This window comes from Lagenorhynchus albirostris, chromosome 10, assembly GCF_949774975.1.
Source record: "Lagenorhynchus albirostris chromosome 10, mLagAlb1.1, whole genome shotgun sequence".
Lineage (NCBI taxonomy): Eukaryota > Metazoa > Chordata > Mammalia > Artiodactyla > Delphinidae > Lagenorhynchus > Lagenorhynchus albirostris.
This window is the reverse complement of record NC_083104.1, coordinates 4664634-4680772: the sequence shown is the minus strand read 5'-3', so window position 1 is coordinate 4680772 and position 16139 is coordinate 4664634. Positions and strand designations below refer to the sequence as shown.

Genomic DNA, 16139 nt, shown 5'->3' with positions numbered 1-16139 from the left:
ATCCCATCCTTGCCCTCACTCCTCCACTCCAGCCACACCGGCCTCATTTCTGTCCCTCAAACAGTCCAAGCTGGGTCCTGCCACAGGGCCTTTGCCTGTGCCGGTCCCTCTGCCTGAAATGCCACTGCCCAGACTGTCTTATCACTGGCTCTTCATCTTTCAGCTTCAGACTACCCTGCCTGACCCATCCTCTGTGTTCATCTCTGCGCCCAAGTTGGGGGCCGGCCCTGGAAGGAGGCTGCTGGCCCATCTCCTCAGCGGCCTCTCCTAGCCGTGGTCCCACCCCCCCGCAATCCTGCAGCTGCAGGGAAGAGATGAGGCGGCTCTACCAGCGAGCAGGCAGGAGAGCGGGCACGTGGGCCCAAGACCTGTCATGAGGATGCTTTTCCCGGGGGTTGTCTAACTCTTCTTCACTGAAATCTGTGGATTACTTGTGTCATTTAGTAATACGTTGTTCTAAAATTAAAATAGCAAACCCTTGCCCAGGGGACAGGCGCTTCCTCCCTGAGCTGTGGGAGGGGTGGGAAGGCAGGAAGGGGACACCTGGAGGGCCTTGGTGACAACTTTGGGATTTTCTGCACTGGGCCCTGCGATGGGGGGGTCCCCAGCCAGCCAGAATGGGGGGTCCTGGGAACAGCCGGACCAGGCGCCCAGATCAGGGTGATTTGTGGGCCGGGGGTGCAGAGAGGATGAGGTGGGAATGGCTGGGAATCTAGCTCTCGCCTGCCCGCCCTGACGCTCACAGCCATTAATTCTGCACTGGAGGAATTCTCTAAAAAGCCTTTCCTCTGACTTTTTTTTTCTTATTCTAAAAATAAAATTTTAAAAAAATTTTAAAGGAGAAGTAACCCGTTGGCTGCTCTGCGTGATCTGTGCTCTGAGGGGGAAGCTGGCTCCCCAGCCGCCAGGGGAAATCACAAGGCTACAACTGACTCGAAAACGGAAGCCAGACACACGTCCATTGGGCAGGCGGGAAAGGCCTCTGCTGTTGGGGGATGTGGCCCGGGAAAGGGGGAAAGTGGGCTCGGGGGAACTGGCGGGCCGTCCCGGGTGTGCCCTCAGCCGAACCCGGTCTCCAGGGGCAGTCAGCTCCAAGGCCCAAAATACTGCTTGCCCTGACTGTGTGACACGGCCTGAAATCCCTCCATCAGCACCAGCCCGCCTTCCAGTCTCACTTGGCGTTGGTCTTTCAAAACACAAATTCCTCTGAGAGACGGGGGAGGGCTGGACTCTCACAGTGGCCTCCTCCAACCCAGAAGGGCCACCTTCCCAAGCGCAAGACTGGAGAGCCCCTCCTTGGCTTTTGGCCGTCCTCAGGGTCAAGCCTGACATTCAAGGCCTCTGTGATCTGGCTCCTGCCGGCTGCTCAGGACTGGAGTCTCACTTCTCTCTCTGCCCCGCCCTCAGCTCCGACCACATCAGTCTCTGCAGTTTCTCAAATGCGGCCACACTTTCCTCCTGGGGCGCCTGAACCTTCATGATGTTGTTCCCTCAGTAGCCAACGCCCTTCTCATACCTCTGAGCCCTCTATTTCCCCTCCTCTTGACCCACACTGTTCCCTTTGCCAGGCGTGCCCAGGTGGCAAGTTTTCAGCCAGGTTTCAAGATGCAATTCCAAAAACACCTCTCCAGCCCTCTGTGACAGCACTGTGCTGGTCACCACCTTCATTTCTCATGGTAGCGTATGCACGAGCTTCTCCAGGGTGGAGACTGTGCTCTGGGGTGAGTGTTTACTAAAGAAAGGAAACTAATTTTGACTAAAGTGTGAATGACTGTATTCAGCTTCTTCTTTTCCAAGCAGAAATAATGAGAGGGACTTCCCTGGTGGTGCAGTGATCAAGAATCCACCTGCCAATGCAGGGGACACAGGTTTGAGCCCTGGTCCAGGAAGATCCCACATGCCGTGGAGCAACTAAGCCCGTGCACCACAACTACTGAGCCCGCATGCCACAACTACTGAAGCCCACGCGCCTACAGCCCGTGCTCCGCTGCGAGAAGCCACCACAATGAGAAGCCCGAGCACCACAATGAAGAGCGGCCCCCACTGGCCGCAGCTAGAGAAAGCCCATGCGCAGCAATGAAGACCCAATGCAGCCAAAACTAACTAAATAAATAAATTTATATATATAAAAAACAAGAAACAATGAGAGCAACACTGCACTGCCATGCTGGACACTGGAGAACGGAAGGAAAAGTATGGGTCAATTGTATGTCACTGTGTGTGTGACCACACAGGGGAGCCAGGTGTTCAGTGCCAGGCGGCACCTGGCTGCTACTTTTGGTTCCTCTAAGAACCTCAGTTGATCCTTCTCTGAAATGGGATGAGCCACGGGCGGCTGCTGGTCTCAGCTCTTTTCTAAGAGCAGGACACCTCCTCCTCCTCCTCCGCTGGCTGCCTCCGGGGGCCAAAGCTCAGCGCTGCCCACTCTCCCACTAGAACTCTGACATACTGATTTCACTATCAACTGTAATTGTGTTGACTTTCTCCCCCCGGGAAACCAGTTGGAGCAAGAGCTTCCAGAGCCTGGCTTCTCAGCCTCCCGCCTCCTGCCTGCAGACCCCACCAAACCTCAGCCCCACTGCAGGCGGCACTCCGAGGAGGATGAGGCGTCAGTGGCAGCCAACAAGACCCGCGGTTCCGTCCCAGGTGTAGACTACACCGGCTGTCGGGGTTTCGTGCTTGGGAAGTGAGGGCACTTTCCTGCCTCAAGTTTTTGGTTGTTACCGAACCCCGATCCCGGGAAAGTGAGCTTTCACTGCTGAGGAGCTGAACGCACAGCAATCACCTTGGGGTATTAAGCAGCAGACTGCAGGGCGGCTGCCGCTCACCACACGGGGCTGGGGGCTGCACTGAGCCCCCTCCCACTCACCCTTCCGCAGCAGCCAAAAAGAGCTTTTACAACCGCAAAGCACTAAATGTGACGTGGGATCCCGGAAAAGGAAAAGGACATTCGTGGAGGAAACTCTGGAGTTTAGTTGAGAGTAAAATACTAATGTTGGTTTCTTAGTTTTGACAAATACATGTCGCATCTGTCATAACGTGTGATCTTAGCAGTGGGGAAAACTGAGGGAAGGGTATGCGGGAACTACCTGTACTATCTTTGTAACTTTCTTGTAAATCTAAAGTTATTCCAAACTAAAAAGTTGTTTTTTTCAAAAAAAGAGGGCTTCCCTGGTGGCGCAGTGGTTGGGAGTCCGCCTGCTGATGCAGGGGACATGGGTTCGTGCCCCGGTCCGGGAAGATCCCACATGCCGCGGAGCAGCTGGGCCCGTAGGACATGGCCGCTGAGCCTGCGCGTCCAGAGCCTGTGCTCCGCAATGGGAGAGGCCACAACAGTGAGAGGCCCGCGTACCGCAAAAAAAAAAAAAAAAAAAAGCAAAGTGGCTTGTGTCCCTCCCACAGCTCAACAGCCTTCCATAGATCCCCAGTGCCCTCAGCATAAACCCAAAATTTGCTCCTGGGCCCTCAAGGCCCTGCTCGACCTGGCATGCCCCTCTGTGGCTTCCCCCAACCCCTGTCCTGGCCAGCTCCTTCTCCCTCAGCGTGGACAGCAGAGGAGGGGCCAGGACTGGAGAACGGGGAGCCAGCAGGGCAATAATGGGGGTCTGACAGGCACAGCATCAAAAGCCAGGCCTAGAAACAGGGCACTAAATTCTGCTTCCTGCAGAGCCTGGGTGAGTAAGCCCTCCCCCAACCTTCTCCCGAAGCTCTGAGGTTAAAGGGGGAAGTGTTCTCCAGGTCTCCAAGGGCACAGGTCAGGCCCAGACTTGAAACCACACCTGCGACTCCCAAACCCAAACTCCACCCAACCACTTCAGCCTGTGCGGGCTCTCGAAACACAACGGCTACTGGGCTACGGCTCCAATGAGCTGACCTCTCCACTGAGGGTAAACCAAGGCATGAAAAGAGCCCTGGGCCTACCGCATGCCGGTCCTGGGAGGGGGCAGGACAGACTCGGCTCTGGGGGGCCTCTGCAATGGCCCTCACACCAAGGAGGAAGCTGCCTGTTGCCAAGAAAGGAAATACCAGCACCTCCCAGTTGGTGATCAAGGTGCTCACTTCCTGAAGGGGTGGAGGTGGGGGGCGGTGGGGGAGAGAATGGCCAGCCAGGCCAGAGAACAAGTCAGCAGGCCTGGCTCTGAGTGGGAGGGGAAAAGCAGTGCTTTGGAGAAACCGAGGCACAGAGAGGGGCAGAGGCTTCCTCAGGACACACAGCGCAGTAATTCTCTTCCTGGCCCCAGGCTGCCTGAATCAGGCAGGAAAAACCAACAAGTGGCAATGGGCAGAACAGCTTGCGTGCACCCTTCCACAGCTTCAGAAGGGCCTGCCTTGGCTTCCCTGGCCCACTCTCTGGAGGAGGTGGATCGCCCAGCCCAAGCACTGAGGTCATCCGGGCCAGCTGGGCACCACCTGGAAGGGCCGTGTGGACGAGCCAGCCAGGCCGCCCTGAGCACAATGTGTCCACCCACCCACAACTGGCACTCCCGACCCTGCCGCCAAACAGAACACAGCCTGGAGGGACAGCCCCAGGCTGAGGTCACAGGCCGGGCTACACTGAAGACCTGCTGCGTGCAGGCATGGAGCACACACTCTTGTTGGGTTCCCATTTAACAGACAGAGAAACCAAGGCTCCTGATGTGCCAAGTCTCAGAGCTCTTAACTCACTGTGGGCTGCCCCATCCTCACTGAGCCTCAGTATTCTCACCTATAAAATGGGGGCAATAACTGCGCCCACTACAGAGGCTCAGCTCACAGCAGCCCTCAATACTGAGCACCACAGGTACTCAATACACATTCCCAATTATCTCTGCAGGCCACTGGGCAGAGAGTCGGGGACGCCCCAGGACAGGAGGGCCCCTGGGACCAGCCGCTCCACCACTCCCCGAACGCAAGCATCTGAGGCTGGATGAGCACCGCTGCCTTCACCCGGGCTGGGGTGGCTCTGATCGGGGCCTGCCTGGGAACCGCTGCCGCAGCCGCTGACTCAAGCAGCCATTGTTTTGTTAGCTGGACACGGCCCCCCAGACACTCAGCTCCCTCTTCTCGAAGCTGTTTCTCATTCTGGCCCAGCCTGGCCCCATTTCCAGCCCTCCCCCTGGGTCCCAGGGGAGCACAGTGTGGGATGGGCAGCCAGGACTCTTCCCTGGCTGGGGCGGCGCGGGTAGGGGGGTCATCCCCTCCTGCCAGCTCCAGCGGGGGAGGGGCGGCGGGCAGAACGCGGCAGCTCCGGCCCCTCCTCACCCTGGAAGAGTTTCGGTCCCAGCTTCTTCCCCTGAAGGGACGCAGGCCGGGAGGAGCTGAGAGTGCAGCTGGCTCTCCTGGGGACACAAGGCCTTCCTCCTCTTGGGGCTGAGGGGCCCTGGATACTGAATCCACACCCTCCTCCCGATCCCCTGGGGGTGCTGGCCTCGGTCCCAGAGTCATCAGACAACGGCTTCTGACCGCAGCCGAGGGGCTCCCAGCAAACATCTCTGGGCCGGGTCCCATGTGCTGGAGACATGGAGGTGACATGGGGCCCTCTCTCTAGCTGTCAATGTCCCGGTTCAGAGACCATCCCCACGTGGGGAAGGGACAGCTTTATAATAGTAACAACACAGTGGAATCAGTAACACAAAAATAATAAGCAGCAATGGTTTACTTTGTGCAGAGACCTCTGCCTGTATAACCTCACTGAACCCTCGCCAGATGCTCATTAGTTGCTGCTACTTTATGGCAAAGGAAACTAAGCCACAGAGAGGTAAAGTGACTTGCCCAGGGTCACACAGCCAGAATAGGCAGAGGTGAGCCTCAAACCTAGGCCGGCTGGGGCTCCAGTACCCTTGTCCTAACCCACAGTCTCTCTGCCCCCTGCTCTGTCGGGTGCAGCCAACAGCTGCTGGGAGTTTGGCCACGTGGAGCTGGAAAGGCCCTGGGTTGCAAGCTGGGGCCCATCAAGGAGCTAGCCACTTCCAGAGGGTTCAATCACCTCCAACACAGACGGTGGACGAGCTCTGAGAGGGGGAGGGGGGGCGGAGGTGACCGCCGATCGCTGTTTAGCTCCTTTCCTGGGCCTGGCCTCCACTTCAAGCCCTCTGCCCACGGCCCCCCCCCCCATTATTTACTGATCAGAGCAGAAAGCGCTCCGTGATTAACGCCCCACTGGGGCCTCGCTGGGCCTCGTAATGGAGCTGTGAGCTTCCTCCCTCCTCCAGCGCGTGATTTATCGTGTTTCAGGGTAAAGGATGGTGGACTGGGTGGGGCGAGGCTCACTGGCCCTGCTTATCTCGGTGGCATCGGCATCGAGGATCAGCGGGGCAGTGGGAGAGTGGGCGGTGCAGCGGGGCCCTTCCAGGCAGCCTGCTGGGTTCGGCCCTGGCTCAACACAGGCTTTGGAAAGAAGGAAAACAGGCGAGCCATGGGGGGAGCCGGGATCCAAATCCACGTGGCTGGCGCCAGGAGACTTTCCGGTCCTGTCCCCACTCGGGGACCAGCTGGTTTCCATGGCAATCCCCACACCGCTGGCAGAGCTGGAGGGCCCCTTGGGAGTCACCTGGTCCAGCCCCAGCGGGGGCTCCAGGAGAGAGCGTCCTGCTCCCGCCAGCACCTGGCAGGACGAATGTGGGCCAGCAGCCACGGGGTCTCCTCTAGAACCAGATCAACTGTGTCTCACTCTTCCCCCAGGCCTTACTGGTTCCCTGCATCCCACAGCACAGTGTCCAAACCCTCGGCCTGCACCCCAAACCTCACATGCTCTCAGCTTCATCTCTGCCTGGTACCCAAACCATGTTCTACCACATCTCTGGGCCTCCGCCTCTGCCTGGAAGGCCTCCCCAAGCCCCATCTGTCAAAGTCCTGCTCCAACAGCCCCCTCCTCCAGGAAGCCTTCCCTGAGTCCCTCAGACTCAGCTCTGCTTTGGCATATCTTCTCTCCTGAACTCCTCCCCGACTGTCTGGGGGCTCCTGGGGGATAGGGGCAGGGTCCGATTCATGCCTTTTAACAGGCTGCCATGTAACAGAGCTGAGCCCCTCCCTGCCACACTCCAGGGAACCCTCTACCAGGAGCACAGACAGGCAGGAGATGGTGCCCAGGAGGTCTGGGCTCTGGTGGGCGAAGGTGGAGACAGCTGCAGTTGTGGGAAACAGGAGCCCCGCACCCGGGGAACCTGGCCCCAGCCTGGGACCACGCTGGGCACGGGGCTCGGCAGCTCTGCTGGCCTCACTGGGAAGTTCTCATTACTTCCCACTGCAGCCCCAGCAGGGGAAGAACATCCCTGGGTCTCAATTTCTTCAACTTTAAAAGGGACCCATTCACTCCATCACTGCGACCTTGAGGGCCTCTTTGGCTCACACCCCTCAGGTCAGCGTTTTCACAGGAACCAGGGAGTAAAGGTGATGAGCGCAGGCTCTGACAGTAGACACTCTTCCACCTTTTACCCGCCATGTGACCTCAGGCAAGTCACTTATCCTCTGTGGGCCTCTGTTTCCCCTTCCTGTAGACTTAGCATAACACTCACCCCATTCCCTTGCTGGCAGGATTAAAAGATCCGCATTATACATCAAGTGCTTTTGCAAAGTGCCTGAGACAGAGTAAGTTCCCAGGACACAACAATAAAAGTAATAATAACGATGCCAACGGGAGCAGTTCTGGTGACCCAGTGAGGGCTTTCTTGCCACCCCAGAGCCCAACTCAGACTGGGAAACTGAGGCCCAGAAAGGGGAAGGGATCCCTCAGGCCCTCATGCTTCTTTTCCATACACAGTGTGTCTGTTCTCCACCCTCCAGCAACCAGAACCCGGAAGCCGGCCTGTTTCCTTAATCTCCATGAAAACCGGCAGCCGTGGCAGTCGGCAAATGAGACTCCTGTAGAGGGTGTTTCTGCAGGGGCTGAGCCAACTCACACAGGCCTCCGCTGAGCTCCAGGGATCCCTGTTCTTGTCTCTGCTGAGCCCACTTTACAGATGGGGAAGTGGAGGCCCAGAGAAGGTAAGTGACTTGCTGGAGGCCACAGGGAGGAGGTGCAGAGCCAGGATTTGAAGCCAGGGACTTGGTGCCAGGGTCCAGCACTGACCCGTCCACCACTCTGGGCGTGTGTGGGTGTGGCAGGCTTGACTGTGGGCATGGCCAGGGCCGTGACAGATCCTCCACCCTCCTAGCAAACACTGGACAGTGAGGGGCTGCCCTGGAGGGGAGGCGGCGGCCTGCCCAGCCCCAGTACACAGCACGGTCCAGGGCTGGGGTCAGGGTTGAAAGGGATTTGTCAAGTCATTCAAACGGACCACATCTCTCATTCACGCACCCAAAGGGCCAGGGGGTCACAATCACATTTTCAGAGATGAATGTCACTAAGTGCCTCCCTGCCTCCCTCAGGAGGCCCCCTCAGCCCCAGCCCCCACTTGTGGCGGGGCCTCTGCAGATACCCTAGCCAGCCTCAGCTGGCTCAGGAACTGAGTCACTGCAGCGGCAGCTCCCGGCTTCTACCCCGGCTTCCATCTGGGGCCTGCTGGGAGGTGCTGCCCCAGAGGGGGTTTTGTACAAAGGGCTCCACCCAAATCTCCATGGGATGGGGGGGTAACTGCAAAACCCCCAGCTGAGAGCCCACAGCTAACACCAGCGGTCACCCACGGCAGACTCCAGAGCCAGACAGCCAGCCTGCAGGTCCCTATGCCACTAGCCAGCTGCGTGGGACCCTGGGCCTCAGTTCCCCCATCTGTAAAACTGGGGATAACAGCACTTCCTGCCTCACGGGGTGGGGGTGGGGTGCTGTGAGAGCAAACACACTGGTGCCTGTGAAGGGCCCCGCGCAGCATCCCTGCTCAGAACTGGGAGGGTGGCCGTGGTCATTTTTCAGCCCCAGAGAGCTGAGAGGGCACCCAGCATCTGCACACCCTCAGGCCTACCAGATGCACAGCGTCTCACCATTAACAGAAGCGGCGCCCGGCGGCTCTCTCCTCTGCCTGTGCCTCCCGCAGCTGAGCTCGGGCTGGGAGGCACCTGACACACCTGTGCCTCACCCCTCTGTCTCGCCCACCCCCGCTCACCTTCAGGGCCTGCTTTGGTCCCATCTCCTCCCTCCTCTAAGCGCTCCCTGCCCCAACAGCTGTTCCACACGCTGAGCACACTTCTCTCAGATGTATTTCTCTTCTCCTGGTACTCATACCTCCACCTGCCATTTCCTGGGCACTTCGTGTGAGATTTCAATTCAGAAGGAGACACTGTCCCATTTTACAGTGAGAAAGCATGAGGCCCAGAGAAGGTAAGTGACTCACCCTGGGTCACACAGCTTACGGGCAGGAGAACAGGACTCACCATCAGCTCTACCCTCACGTACCTGGCAGTTGAGACTGATGACACTCCCAGGTCAGGGAGGTATGTTAACCGTCTCCTGGCCCAAGATGTGTCTGTCTCTCTAGGCTAGAAGGTCATCCCAGCCAACCCTGCCAGAGTCCCCTCTCCTAAGTGCCCCCAAGTGTCTCTTTTACCCTCGGCCAGCAGGGAGCTCACTCCCAGCCCCCAGGCCAACTCCAAATGGAAAGCCCATCTTGGAAGCTTATCTCCCTCCACCTCCACCCAGCATTTCAGCCCCTAAATTGGTTCAGAAAATGCCTTCTTGACGACGGGCACCCACCCACTGCATGCCAGTTTAAAATCGCCTGAGGGTTTTTTTTCCACCTTTACTATAAAAAGACACCTTGAAAATGCAACATTGACATTTCCCTGTCCGTCTTCTTTTTTCTTTTAAAATACAAATATTATGGCCATTCATAGGCCAAAGGGAAAGATTCAGGGAAGGGAGTTGGACTCAGTCTGCCCTCGCCTTGCTGGGTGGCCCTGTGCCTCAGTTTCCCCGCCGAGAGCACAGGCAACTTCCCAACTCACTTTCACCACATACGTGAATTGAGAAAAGGGATCCAAGCTACATGCCAGAGGCTAATTTTCTCACTTTCTCTCTCAGAATAGTCCAAAGGCCCCAAATATGCCCAAAGCAATCAGGGACAAAGTTGGGGCCGAAGGCTGGGAGGACAAGGTTCCCTGCCTCTTCACTGCCTTAAAGGTGGTGAGCAGGCGGCAAAGCCTCCCAGGAGGGGAGATGGAATGTCCAAGACCACCCCAACCGAGGCTCTGGAGCTTCAGGCCCGAGGGCCCAAGGGCAACAGCGCGAGGCTGGGTATCCAGAGGCCCGGCTGAGCCACCCTGCTTGGGGGGCAGACACCCCTGGAGAAAAGATGGAAGGGCAGGGTCCTGTCCCCCGTTGTCCAGCCCCACTGAGACCACCTGGTGCTGGAGCAGTCAGGCCAGACGGGGCTGGGAGGAAGAGGGACTCCAGGCCCCTGGTACTCACCCCCGCCCCCCACCAAACCCACCGTCTCCCCCAGAGGCACCCCTGTCGCATCCCCGACTTCCATCCCAATGCCGGGCTGGACTGGGCAAATCCCTTCTCCATCCTGTCCGTCCCCACCTCTGGGGCTACATCCAGGCATCTGAATCCGTCCGGAACACCCCCCCCTTCTTCTCTCTGTGCCCTCAGACCAGGCCTGTCACATCCCCCTAGAACAACACCTGGCCGGCCACCCCTACCTCTGTGCCCAGTGCCCACCACACTGTAGGTGTACACTGTAGGAGCTCAAGAAATATTTGTAAATGAAGAAGAGAACCACTTGCCTGGAAGATGGCGCCAGCCTCCTTCCTACTCTCCCTGCTTCTCCTCTCTCCTCACCAACCACCTAACGACTTTCTAAACTAGCTCCCTTAAAAACCATCACAGCAACTGCAAACACGTGTGCCGAGCACGCTGCTAACTGCTTCACCTGTAGCATCTCATTTAATCCCCACAGAGGTCCTGCGAGGTCGGTGTTTTTATTATCATTCCTGCTCTACAGAGGAAGAAACTGATGTGCTCGTTCAGATCAGATGCTCTGGCTAAAACCCTTCATGGTTCCCCATGTCCCCAGGACACAGTCACGCCTATCCGCACCCGCATGGCAGGCCTGCCCGCCTTTCCCAGCCCTGCTCATAATTCCTGTTTCTCCTCCCCAGCCACAATGACCACCTCTCACTGCTCCAGTCCGTCTTGCTGTTTCCTACCTCCAGGCCTCTGACAGGCGAACAGCCTCTGCCTGGACCCCTCCTCTTCTCCCGCCAGCTTGGTGTGACTAACTCCTGCTCACCCACCCACCTGCGCTTTGACACCACTCTCCCCAGAGGCCTCGATGCCCTTCTCCGGGCTCTGTCTGCCAGGATGGGATCACAGCACCCATCCCTCTGGGCTGGAAGGACCGGCCACATGGTCCACGAGAGCAGACAGTAAGGGAATCACCATTGGTCCCCAGCACACAGCAACACAGTAGGGACTTAGGAAATGTTTACTGAGGCTGCCATGGGGCGCTAGAGGTGGGGTCTTCACTGTTGCAGAACAAGCCAAAATAGGTCACTGGTTGCTGTCCAGGACCAAGCCCAGACCTGTGCTAATAATGCCCCCCCGGGGTAATAATAACAAGAACAGCAGACATCTACTAGGTGCTTGCTACATGCCGGGTACAAAGTGCTTTACGTTAATTAACTCATTTGGTCCTCAGCAATCCTTAGAGATTTACTGTCCCCACTTTACAGATGAGGAAACGGAGGCTCGGAAAGGTTAAGTCACTTGTCAAGGTCACACAGCTGGGAAGTGACAGAGTAGAATTTAACCCTGGGTGCAAGGTCCAAGTTCTTAAGACTGTAACTGGGGAGCTGGCAACAGCCAGGAGCAAGAATAAGCATCACTCTCCCACCCCCGACCCGAGGCTTCAGGCCCAGACCCTGGGGCCTGTGCCCACAGCTGGGCGTGGGGAAGGGGAGAGGGGTGTGGAGGACACAGGGAGAATGGCCAAGGAGGGCCAGGAATCCACCCCACCTTGTGGCGGGGAGAAGGCCCTCGAGCACTCTGCCCCTGGGGCTGTGTCCCTGGAGAGGCCCTGCCCCCGAAGAAAAGGGAAGCCCCAGCTCCCTTCTGCAGTGAGTCACTGCACCAGGCCAGGCTGGGGACGGGACCGTGGGAACGAGGACGGTTCCTGCCAGAGGGGGAGGGAGAGGGGGAGACTGTGGCGGCCTGAGGAATCCCACGGATTGCCTCTCACTGAGTGCCTAGATGGACACACAGGCCTGGAAAGGCTCGAAGAAGGCCCTTCCGACAGGGTCTTCCCTCCGTAGAGCAGCGACTGACTCCCCATTCACCTCCTCAGGCTCTGAGACCCCCGGACACAAAGCTTGTGCCCTCAAACACAGCCCACTGGGGCATGTGGCTCTGGGGAGGGGAAGAGCGCATGTCCCAACTGCAGCGCCGAGTGACCACCCTGACTAAGCTGGCCCCTGCTGGTAGCAGACCGGCTCCCGGGCCAGTCTGCCCTGCTCACCCACCGTGACCTTTACTTTTAGGGCAGCCAGCCAGCCGGGTGGTAGGCAGTGTGAGGGCCCAGCTGCAGGAGAAGGAATCTGCGTTTTCTCAAAGCCCCAGTGTTGGGCACACCCACAGGGGAATAATTAATCTCACAGCTTCTTGCCAGGGCCTGAGGATCACAGAGAAGGGATGGGGCAGAGCCACAGGGAGCCTGGCCCCAAGGAGAGCTCCGTAATCACCAGGAGAAGGCTAAGTTCTGCATTTTGAGAAGTTGAGGCTTCCTAAGGGAGTGGCCAAGTCTCCCCTGATTCAGCTCGGGATGGAGAGTGCAGAAAAGGCACAGGGGTCCACCTCCCAGGGCACTCTAAAGAAGTGACCCCTTGCTGATGCGCTTCCTTGAGTGGAACCACACACAGATCCCTCCTGCACCCCCGTGTCACGTCCACCCAGGAGCAACACACACATCGATCCCCCCCAACCTGGCTCCCTCGCTCCTGCCCTGCCCAGCCCCAGACACCTGGGCCCCATTCCCCCACCCCAGCTGCTGTGGCCCTATACCTGGCCCTCCGCATTCCCTCCAGATCCCCACAGCCCACTCAAGCGCTACATGCAGTCCTGCTCACGTCCCTCCACTCTCCTGGAGCCGGCACCTCCCCACCCCAGTCGCCGGGACTCCTCCAACACACACCCTCTGAGTTCCACATCTGTAAGGCGGCAAAGGCTCTACAGCACTACGAGCACAGATGCTGAGACCGGACAGCCTGGATTCAAATCCTGCCTCTGCTAGTTCTGTGGGACCTTGAGCAAGTTAGTGAATGTCTCTGTGCCTCAGTTTCTTCATCTGTAAAATGGGGACGAGAACAGAGCCTAGCTGAGAGGACTGCTGTTAAAACCTAGAGTTATGCCATGTGATGCGCTTAGTAGGCATTCCACAAGTGTGACTGCCTTCCTCGTAGCCCCCAGGCCTGGTGCATGCTACATGCTCAGTAAATGTGTGTTGGATGAATGAATAAAAAGCTGGCCTCAGGAACACACCCAGTTGCCAACCAGCGGCCTCCCCAGAGTGCCTACTGGTTCCCAAACACCTGTGTCCCCTGCCGCACACATCCCACTGTGCACCCAGGCCTGCCCTGTGGAACCAGTGTGTCCCTGCCACACGCACCGGCCTGCCCGCACGCCTGTGTGACCCAGCTCAGCGACACACAAGTCTGGGGCATACACCTTGCTTCCCCTCACCCCCCATGTGCAGGGCCCTGATGCACGCCTGCGTGCCTCCCTGCACACCTGCCACACTCATGCACACACCTGCCAACTCCCTAAAGCAGCCCTCACGGGCTCACGCAGTCGGCCCAGAACATACCTTTGGTCAGATGCTGCACTCACTTGCTGTGCACACAGCCCACTGCTGCGACCCTCACTTGCACAGCCGGGATGTATATGCACCTTCGTCTCTCTTCAGCACACACCTGGGTACCCATCCACAACCCGACCGCCCCGCACACCTACATATGTGCACCTGTAGCCCAGCACTCATTTGAGTGCCCAACGCGCACACCTAGGCCATATTCACAGCAGTGCCCCCCACCTCTGCTGACACCTGTATCCTTGCGACTACACCTGGGTCCCCGCAAATGCACCTGTGGCTCAGAGTATACACTTGAGTCTCCATACACGCACATCTAGGTAACGACACACTCACACGTGTGACCCGCTCAGCGCACAACCTGCCCAGTTACCCGCACGCTCTCTCTCCAGCCCCCTGGGCTGGTCCCCAGCGCCCCCGCTGCCTGGGCATACCTGGATGTTGCGTTTGCGCTCGCAGGCCGGCCCGGTGCCCTGCACCACGCTGTCGAGCACGGCCACCACGTCGGGTGCGGGCTCCACGAAGCAGGCAGTGCGCGCGGCGCGGATCGCGGCTTGCACGTCGGCGAAGCGGAAGGCACAGAGCGCGGCCGGAGCCGTGCGGGCCGCCGGGGCCCCCTGCGGCCGCTCGAAGACCGCAAAGAGCAGCTCGCGCGCGGGGAAGACGGATACCAGGCGGCTGTAGAGGTCGCCGCGGCCCGCGCCGCCCGCGCACTGCAAGCCCAGCTGGATGTAGGACTCAGTGAGCTTCTTGGCGTCGCCGCCGGCGCCGCGGGGCAGGCAGATGCGCGCCAGCAGGCTCCGCGCCTGGCTCTCCTTGTCGCCCGCGCGTGCCTCGCTGTTGAGCGCCAGGTACGCATAGGTCTGGGCGCCCGGCTGCGGGTCGGGAGGGTGCAGGAAGGCGCGAACGAAGCCCAGCTTGTGCTGCTCCTTGGCGCCCTGCTTGATCTTGAGAATGTTATCGTCGGAGGGGTTGAGGTCGAAGGTGAAGAGCTTGGCCAGGTCGCCGCGCGCATCCAGGGAGCGGATGGCGATCTCGGGCGTGTTCTCGAAGCGGTGGTCCTCCAGGCTGCGGTTGCGTGGGAAGAAGGCGCTGCCGTAGCCCGTGTACGTGGCGCCCACGAGAAGGCGGCTGCCCCCGGTGCCGGCGGCCGGCGGCAGGACCAGTCCCACGGTGGACGCGTTCGGGTGGTTGGCCGCCACGTTCAGCATGCTAGGGAACACCGTGACGGGCTCGGCGGGCGGCGCGGCGGGCGGGAAGTGCACGGCCACCGCCGAGATGTTGCCCCGCCGCCGCAGCTGGCAGAAGCCCTGGTAGATGGAACCGCACACGACCACCAGGCCCTGGCCGGGGTCCAGTTGCAGGATCTTGTTGTAGTTGTCGGTGAGGCGCCGCGGGTGCTCGCAGGAGGCCTGCGGCAGCTGCGGGGCGTGACACAGCGGGCTGTCGGCCACCGGGCCCACGGCCGCCTCGGCCTCCAGGCTCAGGTTAGCGCCCGACAGCTGGTAAAGGCGGTTGACGGCCGCCAGGTACACCGTCCCCGCCGCGCCGTCCAGGGCAAAGTTGTTGGTGGGCGTGGGCGAGGGGAACCGGCGCTGGATCTCCAGGGCGCCTATCCGCGCCGCCCCCAGGAGCAGCAGCAGCAGCAGCAGCGGCGGGCACAGCGGGGCCCAGAATGGCGGGCGCGGCGGCAGGGGGCTGGCCGCGGCGGCCCGGGCGCTATGGGGTGCGCCGCCCGCGCCGCGACGAGCCATCCGGGCGTGCGCGGGCTGCGCGGCACGGCGAGTGCATGGGGCGCGGCGCGGCCGGGAGCCGGGAGCCCGGAGGCGCAGGAGGCGGGGGGCGGGCCCGGGCCGCGAGGCGCTTCCTGCCCGCGCCAGCCGCCCCCGGCCCCGGCGCCCCGGCCGGGCTCAGCCGCTCCGCTCAACCCAGGGGCGGGGCGGAGGCGGCTCCTCTGCGGACACGCCCTCGCGTCCCACCCCCCGCCGCGCCCGGCCCGGCCGCGCCCCGCCTCCGGGGCCCCCGCTCGCCCCGGGCCCACCTCCCCACGCGCCCCGGGCCCCCGCCCCCACTGCCCGCCGGCCCCGCCCTCCGGGCGCCGGGCCCTTGCTGAGCTGTTGTTGGGTCTGGCCGCGCCCTCCAGGACCCTCCCGTGCGGCACCCGCGGCCCGCGGCTCCTTTCCTGGAGCTGCCTCCGCCTCCGTCGCTGGTTGCTTTAGTTCCTTCTCCCTCTTGGCCGCTTGGCCTGTCTCTCGAGCTTGTTTTATTTTTTCCTTTTCTGTCTCTCCCTCCTTCTCGGTAAGTGTCTCTCAGTGTCTCCCTGTCTCTGTGTGTCCCGCCCCCCACCCCAACTCCGTGCGTGCTGTCTCTCCTTTTCTCAGTCTGATTCGCTTTCGCTCTGCCGTCTGTTACCCCGCCCCTCCC

At 60.1% G+C, this 16139-nt stretch overlaps 1 protein-coding gene across 3 annotated transcripts in view; it reads right to left on the bottom strand.

Annotated features, from left to right (window-relative positions):
* Nucleotides 1-15469, bottom strand: part of PLXND1 (plexin D1) — a 51845-nt gene extending 36376 nt beyond the window's left edge. For 2 of the 3 annotated variants that reach the window (XM_060161093.1, XM_060161094.1), the window contains exon 1: nucleotides 14150-15469. In XM_060161093.1, coding sequence (XP_060017076.1) covers nucleotides 14150-15469 — 1320 coding nt within the window. The remainder of the gene's footprint in view (nucleotides 1-14149) is intronic. The other variant, XM_060161095.1, reaches the window with a different exon arrangement.
* Nucleotides 15470-16139: the final 670 nt, after the last annotated feature.